At 38.4% G+C, this 24307-nt stretch overlaps 1 protein-coding gene across 1 annotated transcript in view; it reads right to left on the bottom strand.

The window, feature by feature from the left end:
- Window positions 1-24307, bottom strand: part of LOC124595545 (ATP-binding cassette sub-family C member 4-like) — a 291780-nt gene that overhangs the window by 48274 nt on the left and 219199 nt on the right. The window contains exons 15-18 of the mRNA XM_047134323.1: window positions 21596-21675; window positions 20958-21108; window positions 17863-17969; window positions 4699-4822 (exon numbers count right to left, since the gene is read on the bottom strand). Coding sequence (XP_046990279.1) covers window positions 4699-4822; window positions 17863-17969; window positions 20958-21108; window positions 21596-21675 — 462 coding nt within the window. The remainder of the gene's footprint in view (window positions 1-4698; window positions 4823-17862; window positions 17970-20957; window positions 21109-21595; window positions 21676-24307) is intronic.

Below are 24307 nucleotides of genomic sequence, written 5' to 3'. Positions count from 1 at the left end.
CAGTCAGCTCAATGGAAGCACACAGATTCACTGCCACCAAAAAAATTTCGGGTAACCGCCAGTGCTGAAAAAATGATGGTGTCCATGGTCTGGGACAGCGAGGGCGTAATCCTTACCCGTTGCGTTCCAAAGGGCACTACGGTAACAGGTGCACCCTACGAAAATGTTTTGAAGAACAAATTCCTTCCTGCACTGCAACAAAAACGTCCGGGAAGGGCTGCGCGTGTGCTGTTTCACCAAGGCAACACACCCGCACATCGAGCTAATGTAACGCAACAGTTTCTTCATGATAACAACTTTGAAGTGATTCCTCATGCTCCCTACTCACCTGACCTGGCTCCTAGTGACTTTTGGCTTTTTCCAACAATGAAAGACACTCTCCGTGCCCGCACATTCACCAGCCGTGCTGCTATTGCCTCAGCGATTTTCCAGTGGTCAAAACAGACTCCTAAAGAAGCCTTCGCCACTGCCATGGAATCATGGTGTCAGCGTTGTGAAAAATGTGTATGTCTGCAGGTCAATTACGTCGAGAAGTAACGCCAGTTTCATAAATTTCGGGTGAGTAGTTAATTAGAAAAAAAATCGGAGGCCTTAGAACTTGAATGCACCTCGTATTGCAGGGAGAGTTCCCAATTGTTCAATTCAGAAATGCTGGTGTTCTTGGGAACAATCCAAATGGCAAAGGCTGTGAAGCAATCGTGGAAATGAGTCCTTCATTTCAATGAATGCTTCACAGCCTGTGCCATCTGGATCCTTCACACTGACACCAGCTTTTCTGAATTGCACAGGTGGGAACTCTCCCTGTAACATATTCTAAGTTCCCGAAACCTTCTGGCCTCATTCTTTGCTAGCTATTGTCCGTTAACCATTGTCCTTCCCTGTCTAACCCCTTCCCTGTTTCCATTCCAGCAATACACAGTGCTATATTCCGCCAACACACCCAGTGTTTTGACTCTTTACTTCTCTCCTTTTCCACTACCCCTTCTCCCCTCTCCCCCACCCTCCATCTAACCACCCAACTGCATCTAGCTCTCCTGGTTTCCACCTCGCCCCTGCATGCTCCCAGCAGCACTTTACTGCCCCCCACCCTTACCTGCTATCCCTCCCCCGCCCTGCCCCAGCCTCCTCCTCACCACCACCTGGCTGCCTCTCCCATAATGCCCTGCTGTTCACAATCTGGCTCCAGCTGCCAGAGATTGTGGTCGTGTGTGTGTGTGAGCTGCATTGCGTGAGTGTGTCTATGTTGCCTCTGCTAAATTTCTTCTCCATAATGCGATAGGAAGTCTTTAATTACCAATCTGAACTCCACACTATCCTCCTAAAACTTCTCAGCATTTTTGGGTATGTCCCATTGTCTTACCTTGACACCAGTGCCCTCTTTTAGTGTGGCAACACTGCTTGAGTGTTCTATTGTGTTGAGTTACTCAGTGACATTAAGCTCCCTCTGACTGTTTGACTGGATCCCACATATATCCAAAATCCTCCTAAATATTGCCGTTGAAGTTGTAAACTGCATCTTGCCCCCCCCCCCCCCCCCCTCCACTCCCTCTCTCTCCCTACTGACATATCTCTTGTCCCAACACTCTCTCCCTAATCTTCGATAAATTATTTTTATTTTGAAAGTCTCTTTTAGACCAACAAAAAATGGGTGTAACTTTTTAAAAGCCTTACTATGTTACTATTTATTGACTGAAACAACTTATTATTCTGTATCTGTGCACTGAAGCTATCATCATTGTTTTCACATTAGAACAACATTATGACATTATCTGCACTACTTTTTCGATGCTAGCTAGCTAATTTTGCTTCATTTTATTTAGTGGAGGTACATTAATTGTCAGATATTCTCGCATATTCTAGTTAGTGTGTACTAATCGCACACTTTAATTGGCCCCTGAGTGGAGAGTGCTGAGAGCAGAAGCTTGTGATCAGCTCATAGCACACTGGCCACTGAGGCGGGCACCGCTTCCTCCTCCCAGAGCAGCCACCTCATAGCTTTTTCAAGAAACAAACACGTAATGGGTCAGAGAATCACACACGTAACCTGAAAGTTGAGGCGAGTCACTAGAAGAACCAAGTATAGCCTCTTAGCTCATTTTTGTAAATAATGTTAGCAGGCACTATGCACAATACTGCACATTGATCAACACTATGTTCACAATGGCTACTTATTGTTATGGTGCAGAATACTGTTAAGTAGCTAAGGGTTGGCAACTAATGTAAGCATTCTGGAGCAGCAAGAAGTCAGGTGACTCCCATCGATGACAGAGGGGCCAGGATAAAATGTGTGACCAGTAGGTGAGTTTCAGTGTTATTGTTGTTGTTATTCTTATACTGGCTATATTTTATGAGGCATGTTTAAATTCTGAAGACTCCCAGTAACACTCCGAAGACTGGAAGCAGATACAAATATCTGATCATGGTGTGAGCACGTGTATACAGACAGCAGCACAGAGTGGCATGCAGAACTCTAGCCTATGAAATGACAAGAGCGGTTTTTATACTAAAAATTGTGATATTTTACTAAAGGAACAGTAAGTAATAATTTATTTTCTCCACATGTGTTTTGCGTTCCTGTTGAATTCGTCAGCAATCAAGTGATACAAGGGGGTAATGGTGTCTTGAATGTATAGAATGTATATTTGTGGGTGTGACAGTTCAAAGATGACATAACTTCATGTGATGACAAATCAAAACAATCTCAGCCTTGAACCAGCCAGTCTGACAACATACTCACTCATGCGGAGACAGTTGTTTTGGAGGATTATCAATTGAATGCACAAAATATCACATGCATAATCAGTACTTTTATGGAATCTATAAGCACAATTCTGCATGACAGCCTGAAAACATGGAAAGTCCTTCAAGTAAGTGCCACGAGTACTGGCAGATGACCTCAAGGCTTCATGAGTGGCAGTTTGCCAGATGATGTGGATGGCAAGAATGGGACTTACTTTTCAACAACTGTGATAATGGATGGGACATGAATGCTGTTCTCCAGTCCTGAAATGAAGTACCAATCAGCACAGAGGAAGAACACACACTCACTGCTTTTAAATAAAATAAATAAAAAATAATAATAATAAAAAATTCAGGTAAAGGCTAGTGCCTAACAATTACAGTGGCCATGTTACGTTTTGAGACTTTGAGACAGTGATGGCATAATCCTTACTTACTGTTCCAAAGGGCCCTATGGTGACACAAGCAAGCTACCAAAATGTTTTGAGAACAGGGATCTTCCAGCACTGCAAAAAAATGGCCAGCAAAGACCACATGTGTGCTCTTCAACCAGGACGATGCAGCGACTTATCAGGCAAATGCTGTGCAAGAGTTTTTTCATGAAGACAACTTTGAAGTGTCTTCTGTAGACCCTTCCTCATCTGAGACCTGACTCCTAGCAATTCCCCCCCCCCCCCCCCCCCCCTCCCCCAACCACCCATGATAAACGAGACACTCTATGGTCACACATTCTCCAGTCAAGCTATTATTGCGTTGGTGATTTTCCAGTAGTCAAAAACACATTCCTAAAGAACAATTTGCAACAGCCAAGGTACCACGGCACTGACACTGTGAAAAATGTGAATGGCTGCAGGGTGGTTACGTTCACAAATTTTTTTTCTGACAATTTTGCTAAAAGAAAACTGGAGATCTTAGAGTTAAACACATCATATATAATTGGTATTAGTTTTTTTTCTTTTGGTCAGATTTCTTCCATCCATTTCACATTACTTTGTTAATTTCATTTTATTATTATTATTACCACTTTATTACCAAATCTTCATTTACTACTCTTACCGAACAGACTGCATCAGACTTATACTTGAGAAACATACACAATAAGATAGAACTACATTAATAAAAATTATGAGATTTTTTGTAGCTTCATAGTGAAAATAGTAAGCACTGAATGGAGTCCCTAGTTAAAAGTGGCAGCTACTTAAATTAAGACATATAAAATTAGTCAGAATATAAATAGCACTATCAGACTTAGTTTCAAGCTCGAACCATTCCACTCATCCGCTCCATAATATCAGTGCTGAAAAATTCAATAACTGAATGCAAAAGTATTTTCAAGGTGTCATGTGCTTTAAATCAATGAAATTTAGGAATGTCTGTATTTATCTTTTCCTAGTATATTAACTGTTGATTCCATGCCTCATACTACAGTATTTATGTGTTACGTCTATGTTGTCATACTTGCGTGCTACAGAGTATTTTGCCACAATAAGCAACTCTTTTGGTCTCACGTTCCTCAAATTTTTGTGAACAAGAGACTTTTATTTCTTTTGTTCATATTTATGTATATAAACATAAAATTTTTCTCTCAGTATTGTAATATATAAATAAGGTGGTAACAGTTACACTATGTTTAATCAAAATTGGGACCATTAATATCAAACTGATTTCGCAAAATCTTAAAAGAAAACCAAAGGCTAATATAACAGAATTTTTTAAAGACATTACAGTCAGAAGGAAAATAGATTAGTGTCAATGTTGTATTTGGTGTGAACTGGAACAGCAATTTACCTTATGTAATTTATATAACATTGCATGTCCCTATGACCCAAAAATCAGTACATCCAAGATACAACTGAACGATTTTAACAAGAGATGAAAATGGAAATGAGAAGAGTGCCTTAAAAAGTTCAAAAAGCGTTACAGTTCCACCACACAATTACCAACCAATTGTTTTATTACCTGTATCTATAATCACGAAGCTCAGAACAACAGATGCAACAAATGTGAAGCTTATTAAGTCCAATGACAGTGCAAATGCTGCACTGCATGCCAGAAAAGTGTACCATGACGAAGTGTGCACATCCTGTGAATTTGAAAAAAAGTTGCATAAAATATGTAAGTCAATGGTAATAAACTGCGATAAACAATTGAGATATTTATACTATACACTTTTAAAGGAACAAAAATCTATACAAGTACTAACAGTTTCTTTGCTTTAGTCACATCTAAATAAAATGTTGAAGTTGTTAATTAACTTTACTGTCTCCTACCCCATCCGCATGCACGCTCAAATGGCAGCTTACTAAGGCTGACGCAGCTTTACTCCTGCCTGGCGACCTTTGAAGAACAAGATTTCCCATGGTGATGACCAGGTGGAAAGGAAAGTGGGTGCTCCAGTGTTAAGGCAGAAGAGGTTAAGTTGGTTAAGAAGGTCAGCCAAGATGGCACCTCTCTGACAGGTCCAGGAAGAACCCCAGAGGAGATGATGCATATTAAAGTCACCGAGTAGCAAGAATGGGGGAGGTAGCTGCCCAATATGCTGACAGAAGTCCACCCTGGTGACATCGACGGACAGAGGGACATAAATGATACAGAGGGAAAAAGTCAGGTGGGGAAGGAAAAGGCAACCTGCAACAGCTTGAAGGTGGGTAGTCAGGGAGATGGGTTGACTATGAACATCATCCCATAGCAGCAGCATGACACCTCCATGAGATGGAATGCCGACCTCAGTGGGAAGGTCAAAATGAATCGGTAAGAAATGTCAAAGCTCAAAGCAGTCGTGAGGGTGCAATTTTGTTTCCTGAAGGCACAGTACAAGGGGACACTGAAATGCTAAAAACAGCCGTAAATCCTCTTTGTGGGACCAAAGGCCGCAAACTTTACATTAGAGGAGAGTCATGATGAGGAAGAGATGTAGAAGTGTCACCTTGGTGGCTGACGAGTGACAGCCAGCGAAGAGTTGCTACTACAGGGCACAGAAGCAGAAGGATCCTGCTTCATGGGGCCCACAGAAGCACCGGCTTGCTTGTGCGGTCGGTCTGTGGAGTCCAACGCTGAAAAATGGTTGGCATTGCGCACCAGCGACACAGAGGCCGGCCAGGCTAAGTTATCACTTGGCGACACCATCAAAGAGGATCTTCAAGCTGGTGAATGTGAAGAGCGTTTGCCTTTGGTGGACTTCTTCAAGCCTTTCCGGTTAGAGGGAGACGCAGGTGTTGTTCGGCTGGAGGGACAGAGGAAGTCTGCACGGGAGTACTCCCTCTGTCCTTTCTGGCCTACTGGTTGTGTAGCAGGTGGCTTCGCCCCTTGAGGCAAGAGATTGACGGCTTGTTGCACAGCTGGACGGGGGATACCGATGGTACCTTGTCACAGGGCGACTACACAACCTCAGAGCTGAATTGGAGGTCGCATGTCTGCATGGCCATGTCCTTCATGGAGTGAGGGGTAACAAGAAAGGACATAACTATATCTGCACGAGAGAACACAGGGTTTGCGGCTAGCCAATAACTTGCAAGTGACTGGGTAAGGCACATTTTTCTTTACCCGGATCTCTTGGACAGCCTGCTCATCCAAGATACACAGGAAAATCCTGAGAGGAAGTGGCACGGCTGCCACTGCAGTTGATACAACAGGGAGAAGGAGGCAGACATTCAGCCTCGTGCGTGTCCCTACCGCAGTTACACATTTAGCTGGGTGTCGACAAGACGTTCTAGTCTGGCTGAAATGATAACACTGGTAGCAGAGCATCGGGTTCAGAATGTACGGCCAGACGGTGACAATTTCATAGCCTGCTTTGATTTTGGACAGAAGCACCACTCTATCAAAGGTGAGAAAAAGAGTGCGGGTGGCCACTAAGGAGGGATCTACCTTTTTCGTTACACGATGGATGGCAATGACACCCTGATCCCAGAGGTAAGTTTGGATTTCGGTTTCAGTTGGCCCATTGACCAGCCTGGTGTATATTACACCATGGGAAGAATTTGAATCTCTATGGGCCTCGACATGAACAGGGTAGCCGTGGAGAAGCTCGGCAGTAAGCAGTTGTTGTGCTTGAGAATCAGAAGTAGTCTCCTAAAGCAAAGTGCCATTCCGTAAATGAGAGTAGGATTTCACAGGGCAGGCAATTGCATCAACACCTTTCTGAATAATAAACAGATTTACTGTGCTGAAGGACTGGCCACCTTCAGTACATGAGGCCACAAGGAACCGTGGTGCAGCAGGAAGTGTCTTAGAATCATCAGCCTCATTAGATTTACATTTTGTAGACATTGACTGAGTAGATGACTGACTCATTGCGAGAAAATCCCCCATGACTGCTAGCGTCTCTGATGTCGTGCTCCTTCTAACTGGGGTCCCCTTCACAAGGGGTGCACCCGCATTAGGTGACTGTTCACACCTCAGGTCACACCTCCCAAACACTTGACAGAGGGACCATTGGCAATTTGGGAAGGTTGCAGCTCAGGCAATCACCCCTACCTGGGCCTGGCTTGTACCAGGGGTACGTGCGAACCCTACCTGTTGAGATGGGGCTTACCCAGTCACCTGTTAGATGTCAGACACGTGGGCTGGCCTTCAAAAGTGCACAGGGAGATAGAAGAAAGAGGAACCTCAAATGTCAAAGTGGAGGAACGAGAGGAAAAGGGAAACAAAGAAAGGAAAAGGGAGCGAAAAACAGTGGCGAGACTGTTCTTACGTCAGCGACAGACAATGCAGAACATTCCCAATAAAACCCCAGACATGTTCCCCAAGGGAGGGGAAAAAGAATAGCAAGAGGATAGACATGCAGCACAGAGAGGAAAAAATGCTGCAAAGGCTGGGACCCTGTGGTAGCTAAACACAAACCTGCCAACGAGTGGCGAGCCCCCTGGGGGGGATAGCCAGAGTTGACAACTATTTTGCAGGCCTGGAGGAAACTCATTTTTGAGATGGGATCAAGGCACTGGAACTGAGTGCATTAATCTACAAGGAGACTACAATGAAAAATAAAAAAACTTTCAGTGATGTAAGTACTTTTTTTCTATTCCATTCCAAGAAGTTTTCAAACCACCCTCGTACTTGCCTATTCCACTGCACTTCATAGGGGTTTGTTAGGATCAATTTTCAAGGTGTCTGCAATGGTGCAGCCATGGCAAGTTCATTCTATAAGGAATGCCAAACAACTTCTCCCTCCAGCACCATGGTGAAGTACATTAGCAGATGGGGTCCCTGGGGTGAGGGATGGTAAGGGAATCCATCTATGGGGTACTGTCTTCTTTTCTTCTTCAATGCTAATGTAACTGTCTCTCTATTTCCTTTTCTTACTTCTTCTTTACGAGTAACAAATCTATATTCCCTCTATCCATACAAAAAATTCCTATTGTAGGATCTCTTCTTGTTACTGTCTCTATAGCAGAATTTACAGCCTACAACAGTAGGATTTGCACTGGCAGGTATTTCACTTATGACAATGACAAAAGACTATAAGGATTTTTTTAGGGTTCAGTAAGTGACATATGTAAGCAACGGCACATGCTGTAGCGGAGAAGAATCCAGGTAGGAGATGGAAGGAAAGACAAACTGATGGCATGCTAACATGCATAGCCAAATAAGAAGGAAGATCTTACGAGTTAACAAGAGAATGAAAAGTTTTGATAACTAGTAATCTTCTGTATTGTGTCAATCTAATAATTACAAGAAAGTAAAGGAAAAAGCTATATGTATCAGTAAATAGAAGCAAGATACATAAGCATGTGAAGTAAGTGTACATAGTGATGTTACATATGTACTAAACAAGAGTAAGGGAAAAAAAGAAGTTAGAAGAGAGGAGTTTAGATATTTAGATACAGAGCAATCAGGTAATGTCAGCAGAAAGCAATTATGGGAGAAACTTATTGTTTAGAGAGAGAAAATATAGTAAAAGGGGGCTAGTAACTGTGTTTACTGATGAAGTTAAGATGGGGTACACATACCCAAACAGCAGATGATGTATACGAGAGCAAAAGGGTTGGCAGATCTATAGGAGAAATGACCTTTACCTTGGTCAGGTGAATCCAGGGGAGGAATGACCTGTAGTATTTAACGTAGGTAGGAGAGAGCTAAGGTTAGACAGACCCAAGAGTACACCCACATCTATAATGGTATAAATGTTGGACACAGTGGCTGCCCGTAGAAGGAGTGTAAGTGCAATGAGTGCAGAAGTACGAAGGTGTGTAATGACTGGTGGTCATGATATGAAAGTTTTCTCCAGTCAAATTCTATAATCGAGTAGACTTATCTGATATTAGAGACAGAAATGGTTGGAGCAGGGACGTTCCACACTTGTTGATTAGAGCCTGTACTGAGATTTGACTCTAGAGACCGAACAGTAGGCATAAACCTGACAAGCCATTCCCCACATAACAATTATCTGAGAAAGAGTAAGAGGTAACTAACTATGCATATATACAAGAAGTCAATGAGAAACTCTCGAGTATACTGGCTTGAAGGCAATGCACTGTTGAATAAATAAATAAATATAAAAAAAATCATAAGTAAGTTGACACATTACACACACACACATATTATACATGTATCTTGCTATATAGAAATACTGATCATAACTGGACAATTTCTTGCGTCACACAGGATGTGAAGCAAATAAGATGAAGATACACAAAGTAGACTAACACTGTTTAGCACAATTTACCTGAAATAAAATAACAAAACTGAAAAGACTTGTTATTAAAAATAAAGTCTCATTCCTTTTTTTAAAGAAGGAAATCATATTCAGTGTTTTTTACACAATGAGGTTGTTTGTAGTTATATGTTAATAAGAATCCTTTTTGTGAGAGGTCTTAACATCTTTTCTTTAAGTGGAGGAACAGAGATGGCATTTAAGCAAACGATATTTCACACTTTTTGTGTGTCGTTGGAGCAGTTCCTGATTGGTCGTTTTTGTGTAGGGGGGTTAAGAGAGACTTTTTGTGTGTGTGTGTGTGTGTGTGTGTGTGTGTTGTGTGTGTGTGTGTGTGTGTGTGTTTGGAGCTTAAAGGCATTCCGCACCCCTAATTTCACATATTCTTGTACACATCGAATGCAGAATATCAGCAACTTCCTGCCTCATTTCCTTGATCATCTTTCCATATATACCGGTACTGTCTGGACCAGGGAATTTATAGTTCTTCAGAAGTTGTTTGCGTTCTCTACAATTTTAGTTTCAAATTTGTTGATCACTTCATGCATGGCCCTCCTCACACGAACCATAGCAGGTCTTTTGTGTCCTTCATAACTTTGCTCACCAGATACTTACCTAAAGCACATTGCACATTGCTCTTGAACTATGTCCATTGATACTCACTATTGTTAGTGCTGAAGATGAAATCTTCATGCTGGCCATGTAGGTAATCTGAAATCTGTTTCTTGTTGCTCTTGCTCAGCAGAAAGATCTTCCTGCCTTTCTTTATATTTCTATTTACAGTCATATTCAATGCTGCTGTAATGGTCTTGTGATCAATGATTCCCTGTTCCATGCTAACAGAATCAAAAGTTCAGGTCTGTTTGTCACTAGAAGGTGCAGTTCTTTGATTAACAGCTCAAGGCAAGTTTTGAGTAAAGCACTTAGCAAAAGTTAACATGATCCTCTGTCCTTACCACCCATCCTTATTTCTTCAGTCTCCCAGCCTGTAGATGGTAGGTTAAAACCTCCACATAAAGCTAAAACACGATGAGATAATTTATGTGAAATATTTAAGTGGCCCCACACTCAACAAATGGGCATAGGAGAGCAGATGCAGGAATCTTGCATCACTGTTCTAGGCAAGATCCTAGTGGAGGTGGTTTGCTGTCGCCTTCCTCCGACCTGTCATGAAATGTCAAGAATGTATACATATTGCTTGGATGACCGTGATAAGTACTTGTACAGTGTAGTATTGAGTTTGTGTTGTTATGGACAAAAGAAAGGGAGAGAGTGAAACCTGATGCTAGCACATAGCCTACTCCTCTCGAACACCACTAATGGGGCTGCCAAGCACAACTTCCCCATCCCAAAGACGGATCACCATCGACAGTGTTACATGCACTCACTTTATGAGACACTGCAGAGTGGTATGGTATTTAATTCAGGACATTGGCGTAAAGACTAGTGGTCAGAAACTTTACACCACCACCTCACTTTCCTTTGCACACCTAACACTGGCAGTGATAATTTGCTACCAACAGGATTCGAACCAGCATTCATCCGTGTTGAGCACCACCACAAAGGTGTGTGTTAGCGACCTCAATACCATGAACTATTTTAATTTTTCAAAGATGACATCACTCTTGCTCTGACTCCATAGACGATTGGAGGAGCTGTTTTCAATTGATGGTACTGACAGGGATTTTTCCTTGGTGGAAGGACTGGTACAGGGTGCACTCAATCTGATTATGCTAGCCGAGGAGCTGCTTGAAGGAGAAGAAGGAGCTTCAAGGTCTGAAAAGTCGACAATGGCCAGGAAAGCAGTGTGCTCATCCCATGGGCCCTCCAAGCTGCACCTGCATGAAGTCAGATGATGACATAAGGCCCATTGATATCTTGTGGTATTCTGCAGTTTAGTTTTTAGATGTCATTTTAAAGACTGTACTTCATTTTTAGATGTTTGTGTTTAACATCCTTTTATTTCACAACAGTTCATTCTTTCAATGTTGGTCAGAGCAAACAGTGCAAGTATCTGTATGAAAAACACCACAATGTTGCCCAGAAATGTATTTCTAGTTTTTGAAAATAAACTGATGGTACATCTAATTACCATAATTACTGTGGCAGTTACTGCTATTAACATGTGCCAGGTATGTGTATTTAGAGAAGTATATACACTGTATCAAATGCAATGTCCATTAGTGAAACATCAATATTCATGTGTTGATTTTTTAGAATTGTTCTTAAAACCAAACACAAATATCAAAGTTCACAAGTCAGTTGTTTCAGCAAATGTTGAAAAAGATGTTCTAACTACAAGAACCAAGATGTCCAACAACAGATGTTCCCTCACTTTCGAGACCCTCTGTACGCTGTCGTATGCTGCAATAGCTCTAAGATGGTTATAAAATAATTTTTATAGATCTTCAAAGAACGACATTTCTTGAAGAAAAACATTAGGATTTTAAATAAATTAACCATTTTGTAATTTTAGTTCCAACCTCCTGTAGAGATTTTCATTACTCTAGTTTATTTTGTAACTCATTTACATGTGTTTTATATCATTTTTCTGTCATTTTACTGATATCTTCAGGTCTTTTTCGAGATAAGTTTTCCCATGTATTTTAGATCTTAAAAGTCTGGCCCCTGCGGTTACAGGCACATTTTCATATTCGTACACTAAACGTAATCTCGTAATCGAGCAAGGAGCAATGGCCCTCACTGGCCCCACTCTGCCGCTGCCTCTGATCAAAACTCGTAAAAAATTCTGTGACAAATTTATTAATTGTGGATATAGGTTATAAATCACTATATTTTACCATTGAGTAAAGTTGCATACTAAACTGCCAAAAGGCATAAAAGACATAAAGGGAATATCTATGTTTTATTGCTTTCTTAAAGTGTATTTACCGAACAATAGCTCTTATTCAGTTAAAGAGTATATCAAAAAAAAAAATGTTGATCTTTCAAATGCATATTAATGATCATTATTAAGAAGCGTCCAAAATCTACAGGTGAATAAATAAATAAAATAAAGTGTTATCTTTTCACAATATCTCTGAAAACATGACTGTAATGTACTGTAATTGAAATATTGCTGTATCGTATTGCTACCTATCAGAACCCCTCGAAGAGCATTAAAGATAAACACCAGTCCTAATTGTCCAATTGTAAAGTGACCTGTTTCCAAATTACATACAAAAATAACCACTATTTCAGTATACATATAATTCGAAAACGATGCTTTGCTGATTAACATTGTTCTTATGTGAGAAACATAATATAAATGTGAAATTAATACTGTAACTAATCGAAAGAAATGTAGCACATGGTCAGGCTGTACCAGTAAACCTATCAGTATAAAATTAGTACAGCAAATTAAATAGAACATACAAATAAAACATGTTAATTGAATCTCCAATATATGTTAGCACTAAAATTTAGGCACTAGTTGATTTGTTATAAACAAATTTAGAAATGTAGTTGTTATCTACAACATAATTAGTCAGAAAAAGTTATATTAACTCATAACTAAGTTGAAAATAGGTTCACCTTGTTCAGCACTGAGATTGTAAATTTTTAGCAATGTGTAGCTCATATTCGGTTTAACTTTTAATTGTGATTTTACATTAAATTGTAATTTTCATTGTAGGTAATTGTTAACAAAAGTATAAATAGAGGTCACGCAGGCGCCTTGGGGCACTAGTTTTTTGGCTAGGGTTGCGAGCAAATGTATTGTAGGCTCACTCGTTTGTTGATTGTTGTGAACTCTGTGTCGTTTGATGTCAACTTTGGGTACATGTGATGTAACCGGTACAGTTCACCAGGCTCAGACACCAGAGTCCTGGAAATATATTGGTGTTAAAACTGCACTCTATTCTGGAATTTATTTGGGAGTCTTCCGCAATCCTTTTCATAGGCTGCACAGCAACAAGACATGAATCCAGGAATTTTACAAAACCCCGAGAACTAAACAACTCTCAATGTTGGTAGAATTGACGTAAAACAACAGCGCATCGACTGGGCGTTTCACTCAAAACATTTGCAACGCGGAGGTGCGAAAATTTAAATATCTCATAATGAAAACTATTCTTGAGAGGTTTTACAGCAACCAGTCATTATTCTTTTTTTCTTTTATGTGTCATTATCCTTCTGACAGAATAGCACATGCAACCTACATCCTTCCTTATTTGCTAGATGTGTTCTCCTACAATTTTTTCCCTCTACAGCTCCCTTTAATACCATAAAGGTTATACTCTAATATCTTAACACGTGTCCTAACATCTGTCCCTTCTTCTTGTCAGTGATTTCCATATCTTCCTATCTTCACCAATTCTGTGGGGAACATCCTCATTTCTTATCTTATCAGTCCATCTGATTTTCAACATTCTTCTGTATCATCACTTCTCAAATGCTTACATTCTCTCCTGTTCCAGTTTTCCCACTGTCCGTGCTTCACTACCATACAACACTGCGCTCCAAATGTATGCTCTCAGAAATTTCTTCCTCAAATTAGGATCTATGTTTGACACCAGAAGACTTCTCTTGGCCAGGATTAGCCTCTTTGCCTGTGCTAGTGTGCTTTAATATGTCTTCCTTAATTTGTGTGTCACAGGTTATTCTCCTTCCAAGCTGGCAGAATTTGTGACTTCGTCTACTTCATGACCACCGATTTTGATGCTGAGTTTCTCGCTATTCCCATTTCTCATAACATTTGTCTTTTAGTAGTAGCAGTAATAGTAGTAGTTTATTCATCCAGAGACAATGTACACTGCATGGATTTCGTCCAAAAATACGTAGTATATATATACACACATATAGGGTGAACAATACTATACAAAATACAGATGTGCATAGTAGACTACATAACATCAGACCACATTGAAATAGCATGTACAACTTTGATTATTTACATTGATGTATGAGAAAGACTTTTTACATGGAATACACAGTTGATATTTAGATATAACACATACAATTCTAGCACTTTTGTACATATTATTTATTAAGATCATAGCAACAGTCAGATAGAAATTACTATTGGCACAGAGTACATAAATATAATTGTTTAGTATGAAGCTATTCCATGTATTCTTTTACACTATAATAGCAGTTGGTCATTAAAAATTTGAAAACTGCTTCTTTAAATGACGACAATTTTATTATTTCTTTTATCTTTACCGGTAGTTTGTTATACAATCTGCTTCCTTGTATGTTTGTTTGTTTCTGCGCCAAAGCCTTGTTAACTCTTTTTATATGAATGCCATTGCACTTTCTTGTGTTGTAAGTATGTAGATCGGGGTTGGATTGGAAATTGTTAATATTTCTTTTTACATTAATTACGCTTTTCTGTATATAGAGGCACGGTAGGGGTAGAATATTCAGCTGTTTAAATAATTGCTTTGAAGGAGTTAGCCTTGAACTGTTGGTAATTATTCTAACAGCTCGTTTTTGTAGAGTGAAGATGGTTTTGACATTTTTCTTACTATGACCCCAGAAGGTGAGGCCATAGGTAATAGCAGATGTATATAAGCAAAGTAAACAGCTCTGCTACATTCCCTACTACATACAAAGCTAATAACACGTAAAGCAAAGCAAGCAGAGCTTAACTTATGCGAGAGATACAGGATATGGGATTTCCAGTCTAAATTTTCGTCTATATGTACACCTAAGAATTTTGTGGTAGCAACTCTCACAACTTCTTTATTTTTATAATAGAAGGAAACATTCCACGTGGGAAAAATTATATATAAAAACAAAGATGAGGTGACTTACCGAACGAAAGCGCTGGCAGGTCGTGTGTGTCTATCGACCTGCCAGCGCTTTCGTTCGGTAAGTCACCTCATCTTTGTTTTTATATATAATTTCTTTATTTTGTATTCTGAGATCTAGATCAGAGTGTGACTTTGCTTTCCTGTAATGGATATAACTAGTTTTAGAGATATTTATGGTTAATTTGTTCACTTCAAACCAATTTTGCAAATATTCTATAACTCTGGTTGCAGATGTTGGCAATACCCAGTTTATGTCAGTTACTACAATGTTTGTGTCATCCGCAAACAGGGTTATATGAGTACCATTTACTGGAATCTTGATATCATTTATGTAAAGAAGAAATAAGGGAGGTCCTAGAACACTCCCCTGCGGTACCCCAATTGGCACAGTTTGAATATCCGATCTGTAAACAATACTTTGGTTTTTACTGTTTGTTTTCAGTTTACTCTCAACCTGTATTCTGTACTCATTAAATTGTTCATTTCATTCATCAGGTCCTGTAATTCTTCTTCACTTTCATTGAGAATATAAATGTCATCAGTGAATCTAATAGCCTTCCACCTAGAATTTTAATCTCACTCTTGAATCTTTCTTTTTCTCCATCACTGCTTCTTTGATGTATAGGATGAACTGGAGTAAAAGACTGCATCCCTGTCTTACACTTTTTTAAATTTGAGCAGTTCATTCTTGGTATTCCAGTTTTATTGTTCCCTCTTGGTCCTTGCACATTTTGTATATCATCTATCTTTCCCTGTAGCTTACTCCAATTTTTCTCACAATTTCAAACATCTTGCACCATTTCACACTGTTGAACATATTTTATAGGTGTACCTGTCCTATGAGTATATCTTTATTCTTCTACAGCATTGTTTCCATTATCGAGTGCAAAGTCAGAAGTGCCTCTATGGTGCCTTGATCTTCATCATCTAACTGATCCTCAGTTTTCTTTTCCATTCTTCTATACATTATTTTTCCTAGCAACTCGGATGACAGAGATGTGAAGCTGATTGTGCGATAATTTTTGCATCTAAATGCCCTGATATCTTTGCAGTTTTATGGATGATATTTTTCTGAAAGTGTGACGGCACATCGCCAGTCTCACAGATACTACACACCAACATGAACAGTCATGAATGGTTCCAATTTCCCCCAATGATTTTAGAAATTCCTATGGAATATTATTTGCGCCTTCCAATTTGTTTGATCTCAAGTCTTCCAGAGCTCTTTTAAATTCTGACTCTGATACTGAATCCTCTATATCTTCCTTATTGCATCCAGTTTCTTCTTCCACCAAGTAATTAGACAAAGTCTCCCAAAATGGTTCAAATGGCTCTGAGCACTATGGGACTTAACATCTTAGGTCATCAGTCCTCTAGAACTTAGAACTACTTAAACCTAACTAACCTAAGGACATCACACACATCCAAGCCCGAGGCAGGATTCGACTGAAGTGCCTAGAACCGCTCGGCCACACCGGTCGGCAAAGTCTCCCCCACATAGAGTCCTTCAATGTACTCTTCCCACCTCTCTGCTCTTTCCTCTGCATTTAACAGTGGAATTACAGTTGGACTCTTAATGTTACCACCCTCAATTTCAATTTCACCGTAGGTTGTTTTGACTTTTCTATAAGCTGAGTCAGTACTTCCAACAATCATTTCGGTTTTCATTTCTTCACATTTTTCCTTCATCCGTTTTGCATTGGCTGCCCTGTACTTCTTATTTATTCCACTTCTTAGTGATTTATATTGCTGTATTCTTGTCTTTCCCTGAACATTTTTGTACTTTCCCCTTTTGTCGATGAACTGAAGTATTTGTTCTGTTAACCAAGGTTTTTCCAAAGTTACCTTCCCTGTACATATGACTGACTGTCCAGCATCCATGATACCCCATTTTAGAGATAGTCACTCATCTTCAACTGAACTGCCTACTTTGATATTCCTAATCACAGTATCCACAGTATTAGAAAGTTTAAAGGCATCTCATCATTCCTCAGTATCCCACTTCCTTCCACACCGATTCTTCTGTTTCACTTTCTTAAAATTTAATCTACTCCTCATTGTTCCTAAGCTAGGATCCAAGTCTATATCTGTTTCTGGGTATGCCTTTCAATCCTAAATCTGACTTCGGAATTTCTGTCTAACCATTACACAATCCTGCTGGAATCTTCTCATGTCTCTGGGTGTTTCTTAATGCAGTGGTTTCCACTGCCTTCTTCATTCTTACAGCATTGATAATTGCTGATTCTTCCACTTTTTTGGATCAGTTTCCCATTCCAAGAGCAAGAGAGTGCCCTAAACCTCTGCTGTAGTGCCCTGAACTTCTGTCCGTTCCTCCACTATCTTTGACAAGGCCGCTGGCAGGGCACAGGTAACTTCCTATGCCAGAAGTCTTTGGCTGCCCTCGCTGATGATTTTGACTCAAAATTTAAACAATGGATGGATTTGAACCCAGGACCCATGAAGTTTTGATTACAAATCAAAGACGCTACCCCTAGACCACTGGCTCATCATTATTTTGGTTTTCAAATTTAATCTGAAAATTGTCAATAATTTTTGTCAATCTTCTAAGTAGTTTTAGTTTACTCTCTAAAGTAAACCTTTAAATCCAAAAAGATACTGGTTTCTGTAAATACTTGCAACAGAAAGACACAATTTATTCACCATTCTACTGAGTACCTAATGTCATGCAATTACATAGAAAAATTAAAGCCCTACCTGTAAAGAATCATACTCCTTCATCACCATGTCTTGGTTAGCAGATGATCTTATAGTTGTCAGACCATTCAGAGAAGCAGATAGGTATGAGAATACAGGACTTTTTGCTGAAATTGTAACATACATTTGTCAGCACATAACCAGCAACAGCAAAATATTGTAATATCATAAATTAATTACATATTGTTCAATTATTGTTCAATTAAACAGTGATTTAGCTCATGTAATGTTAGTTTATTTTATCATTGTTTAACTAAACTAAGATTAAACTGTAATTTTATTTTATTGTTGTTTAGTTAAACTAAGATTAAAGTCTGATTTTGTTCATACATGTTTACCTTGGTAACATAAAGATAGCTATTCTTTACCCAATGTACAAAGAGTGCCACGTACCCGCTCATGTTATGAAGAATGGCGCGCCAACTCAGGACTAATAATGTCCTTGCCTTATTTGAAAACTGTGCCCCCCCCCCCCCCCCCCCCACCCTGAAACTATCTATCTATAGCTCTTATGTTGATGCTATAGCTCATTACAAGTTATACTGCAAAATATTAAAGATAGTAATATGGACATCAAAGGAAACGCATTACAAGAAAAAAATAGTCGCATCAGACAACAAAATAAAGACAATATGGAATAACTTCAGGAGTATGAATATGATTCTCACTACAGCAGAAGAACTAATGTCCACCATAATATCATTAAAGTAAAAAAAAAATGCAGTGGTTAAGACAATATATCAACAGTGTTAATTACAAAATGAGCTTATTTGTGTAACCAGTCACTTATGAGTGGAAAATTTGCCGAATGATTGAAATATGCTGAAGTTAAGCCATTGTTGAAGAAAGGAGCTAAAGAAATATCATTAAATTTACATCTGGTTTTACTTTTGCCAGCATTCTCAAAAATTTTAGAAAAGGTAATATTCGACTGGCCTCTTATGCATTTGTCAACAAACAATGTATTGCCAAAGTCAGGCAGTTCAGATTTCTAAAGGCTTTCAGCACTGAGTTGGCTGCCTACACACACAGTGAGAATGTGTGTACTCACTTAATTCATTAGACAATAAATTACAGGCTACGGGTATATTTTGTGATCAGTCAAAGGCATTTAACTGTGTAATCCGTAATATCCTTTAAAGTAAATTACATTATTATTGTGTAACAGGAAATGCTGCAAAATGGTTCAAATCCAGTATCTAGGACAGGAAACAAAGGGTGTTAATAGGAAAGACATGTATTAAGCAATCAGACATCATCAAATTGGGAATTAATTACATTTGGTGTCCCACAAGGTTTTCATTGAGTACATCAATTATCATTCATTAGTAACATTACCAGATACCAAGTTTGTTTTGTTTGCAGATGATACAAACATTGCAGTAAATAGCAAATCAAGTATAGGCTTAGAAAGATCAGTTAATGAAATTTTCATGTGCAGTAAAAAATGCTTCATAACCAATTCCTTGTCACTAAATTTTGAAAAAATGCACTATATGCAGTTCAGAACTCTTAACAGATTTCCCACCAATATGTGTCTAAAATATGACAAGTAGATAGAAGAAGGTGACGGCATCAAATTCTCGGGATTAGGCCTACAGCCTGATTACAAATTCAACTGGGAGGAGCATACCAAAAAACTGCCGAAGTTTATAAACATGTCTCTATTTGCAGTATGAATGTTGTCAGGCATAGGAACACAAAAATTTAAAAAAAGCTACTGTACTTCCATTCCATAATCTCATCAGGATTTTTTGGGGGGTAGCCCATCAGGCCAAGCTAAATTTTACAGAATCAGAAAACAAGTCTTACAAATTATGTGTGGTGTGAAGAATGTCCTGCAGCAGTCCATTTAAGGAGCTGGGGATACTAACTACTGCTTTCAAATATATTTATTCCCTAATGAAATTTGTCATAGAATATCAAAGAAACAGCTCAATTCATGGAATCAATAATAGAAGTAAGAATAATTTCCACAAAGTTTTCAAGTCACTTACTTTGGTCCAAAAATGTGTTCATTATTCAGGAACAAACATTTTCAAAACTGCCAGCAGCTATAAAAAGTTTAACAACTAATAAAGTTCAGTTTAAGAGGAGCTTAAAGGATTTATTGGTGGCAAACTCCTTCCACTCTACAAATAAAATTTTTAGCGGCACCAACTGATGTGCGTATATTACTACTAATTTCAAATAACATGAGTATTAGGTACATAATAGGTACAATATGATTTCTGTACAAATCCAGTGCAGTAAAACAATAATTATAAATAAGTGCTGTCAAAATATTTTTCTATTTGATGATGCATGGCTACAATAGTATAGGACCTATAATATGCGCCTTAGTACACTGAACATTAACAAATTTTGTGGTATTACCTTTTAAATAAAGATATGTTTAAGAATTTTTGACCAATTCCACACCCATGAGTGCCATTTCTGTTTTCTTTGTCAATATTTATGGCGTATTCTTGATTACTGTCAGTTTTCATATCCTCGGGGACCTCATCACTACAGCTTATTTGGAATGGAAAGGACACCTAATCCACAAAGACACAAAACTGACCAAACAACTTCATATGCCATAATAATTAACCAATAATCAAGTATACACTGCTAAACAGCTATGACTGTCAATCTCATCACGTGCATAATGTCAGCATGTCGCAGTCAAGTGCGCCCACAGCATGGTACACTTCGACTACAGTGGTTGTCAGACACAGTCAGCTGATTAACAAGGCAAAAGGGATTAAGGAGAGGGTAGGGAAGCACTGGGTCACAGGAGTTTTCTTCCATCATTTTCAATTTGTTAATTTTATTTTACAACAATGTAATACTTTTCAGTTTGTTTTACTGCAGTACAGTAATGAAACTAAGTAATGTTTGTGACTCACTGCAGCAGCACAAACTAATAATGTATTTTGTAACAGGCATGGTTATTACATTTAAGTGAGTCATCCAAGTTAATTTTGTATGTCATTCTTCACATTACCGAAATCACTGTATGTACATAATCTGTTACACTACTGAGTATAGTAGTAACGAGACTTTGATTAAGAGAATCTATGACAACTGAAAACTTACAAAGTTATACTTACTTATTCCTTCCAGCCTCTTGACAGCTTGCCCTGTGCGCAAGTATATGGACCGTATTTTGTAAAACAGAAATCCAAAAATGAGCATCGGAAACACAAAATAGTAATTTGCAATTAACACCATTGTAAGGATACCAGCCATAACAAGAAGTTTCTGTGAAGAAGAAGAAGTAGTATGGCATTATTTGTGAACCACATACTGCATCAGTTCTGATATTCTTATGAAAATAAATGGTCCCTAAAAACTGTGTAAGTGGGAGATGCCTTTCCAATAAAACTTGAGTCCTTTGAACCTCCTGGACATTTACCTATATTATTACTAATCCACTGCATCTTTCTCTACTCTATTTTGGTCTCTTCCATGGCCCTATATCTTTTCTTTGCTTTATTTTAACTTAATTTCCAGATCTGTTTTAATATTCATTTCTAGTATGTTCTGAACAATTTTCCAATTGGAAAATCTATAATATAATTACCTTTACTAAATTTATGCTTTGAAAACTAGGCTGATGCATTAAGGGCTTCTCACATTACTAGATAGTTACTCGACTGTAATAATATTATTTTCTCTGACAAGTGCTGAACATGAAAAAAAATCCAAAATATAAGACAGAATACATCTGTTCACTGAATATAATTACCGTTATTGCATCCAACATTACTTTTGGCAGTAGTTCATCAACAGCTCCAACGTCTTTTGAGAAACGATTCAGAATTCGGCCTAACAAAACAAAAATATTAGGACAATGACATAAAAATAGAGTTACACAATGAATGCTACTCAATAGAATAGAATGAACTTGTCTACATTAAAAGTAATTAAAAGTAACTGTACCATAGAGATATCCCAAAGAGAATTAAGTGAATCCATAAAACTGAACAGATTAGTTTTTTACTATTAACTATGATCAGTTGTTCTTCAGAAACTGATTGACTGAAAGGGCATGGCAACATCATCTTGCAATAATTTCCCTCTCGATTTCTAACCATGTCTCTTTCATTGATCCTAATTTAGCCTGTTTGTATTTACTGTTAATTTCATTCTTGAGTTACCTATTGTGTGGTTCCTACCTCATCATTATATTAAATATGTAAAGTAACGGATTGGCAACCAGTCACCTAAAGGTGACTGATGTGTGGCGCAGATAGCCTCAGATAGCCATGGCAGAGACTGTGCAAGAAACATTTTAAACTTAGCTTCAAATAAATATGATGCTGAAGGGAAGGTGATACCAGGTGCCCCCACTAGTGTAATACTAAAAAAACGCAATGACCTCCATAAGTTGACAAGTGAAGATTTTGCAGTTATCTGGGCAGGGGCTAATGATGTAGCAAAGAATGAAACCAAGTTGGCAATTCATTCACTACATAAAGCCTTGTCAGCGTTACAAAATACAAATACAAAGGTGATTGTAGTTGGTGTACCACAAAGACATGACCTGCCTGAATGGTCTTGTGTAAACCAAGAAATTCAATCTGCAAACAGAAAACTAAAAAAAATAGTGAAAGGCTTCCATAACACTTGTTTTATTGATACTCCTAGTAACAAGGAGCTTTATACAACACATGGACAACACCTTAATGCAACTGGTAAAGAACTAATTGCCACAAGGATTTATGAATCAGTGGAAACAAACAGGAAAGTGTACAAAACAGCAATAGAACTTAAATGGAAGGATACTGAAGTCTCAGATAAAGAATCAGTGAGAATTGTTACTGACACAACTCCAGCACAAATAACAACAGAATCCTTAAAAGTGAACTCTGTGTGTGTGGAGAGGACAATTACTCAAGCAATAAACTTACCCAAGAGGACAGTGCAAAAGTTTGAAGAAGCAGTAAATGAGGTGGCAGGAAAGAAGGCACCATATAAGAAGAGAGACCTACATGCAAAAAGAAGAACAGTAAATCAAGCTCAAGGGATGAGAATACCAAGACGTGGAGTATGCTAGTCAACCCGAAAAAAGAAACCACAACCGAGGGACTAGGATTTTTGGTGGGATCAGCAGGGGTTTCACAGATGAAAGCAGTTAACAAAGTGAGTCATCAAGTGGATGAAAAGGTATGTGACTATCATAGCACATATGATCACAGTGCATCAAGATTAAAGACATTAACGGAACCTACAACTTCAAATATAAAGTCAAATTGCTCTCAGAGGAGTACAGACAGAGACAAACTACTTACTTTTCTACAAGTTAACATACGTTGCATTAGAAATAAAATTTTAGAATTAGAACATCTATGTAACACTGAGCATGTAGATGTTATATGTGTATCTGAGCACTGGTTAACACAAGAACAAGGAAATATGTTCATTCCACAAGGGTATGTTGTGGGAGACATGATATGTAGAAAACAGAGAAAGAATGGTGGGGCGGGAATTTTTGTCAAACAAGGAATAATGTTTTCCAGAATTGATGTATCTACATACTCCTCAGAGCTAGATGGGGAGTTTAGTTGTGTAAAACTAATGAATGAAAATATAGTGGTAGTTAGTCTATATAGGTCGCCAGAAGGTGATGTAAATTTGTTTATTGAAAAATGTGAATTAATAATTAAAAAAATATTGAAGAGTAAAACGAGAATTGCTATATGTGGTGATTTCAACATAGAAATGGTAAACTCACAGAGACCAGTTGCTAGGACATTTTTGAATATGCTAAGATCATTAGATCTCTATTGTACAAATAATTGTGCCACACGTAGGAATGCCTGTATAGACAATATTATTGTGAATTTCCATAGGGAGGATTTTACAGTTAGACTTGCAGGAAGTGGACTTGCAGATCATGAGCCACTACTCCTTACACTCTGTAAGAAGCAGCCAGTTAAAACTGAAGAATCTAAAGTAGTAGTGGTACAAAGACAGAAGGAAGAGTACATAAATATGATTGTTGATAAATTAGGAAGTGCAGATTGGGACTTTATATATAATTGTCAACCTGGAAAAAGGGAAGCTGAAATTAGCTTTGGTAACTTCTTTAAAAAGTACACAGATTTATGGTATTCTTGCTCACCAGTAAAAAAAATTAGATATCCAAATGAAATGAAAAATAAAAGACTGAACTGGTTCACACAAGAGCTAGTAGAAATTAGAGGAAACTTGCATATGCTGTACCAGATGCATAAACAAGCCTCTGACCAAGGGGCAGAACAGAGTGTGAACATTCATAGGTCATATCTGAAATGCAAAAAATACTATAAAGCTAAACTTCTTCTGGCAAAAAAGCAAGCAGTGGAGAACTATATAGAAAGAGCTCCCAATAAATCCAAGGCAGCCTGGCAAATAATAAAACAAGAGAATACACCAAAACGCACAGAAACAGCTCTGCTTGATCCTGAAGAATTAA

The sequence above is a fragment of the Schistocerca americana genome, chromosome 2 (genome assembly GCF_021461395.2).
Source record: "Schistocerca americana isolate TAMUIC-IGC-003095 chromosome 2, iqSchAmer2.1, whole genome shotgun sequence".
Classification (NCBI taxonomy): Eukaryota; Metazoa; Arthropoda; class Insecta; order Orthoptera; family Acrididae; genus Schistocerca; species Schistocerca americana.
This window is presented reverse-complemented; position numbering and strand designations above follow the sequence as displayed.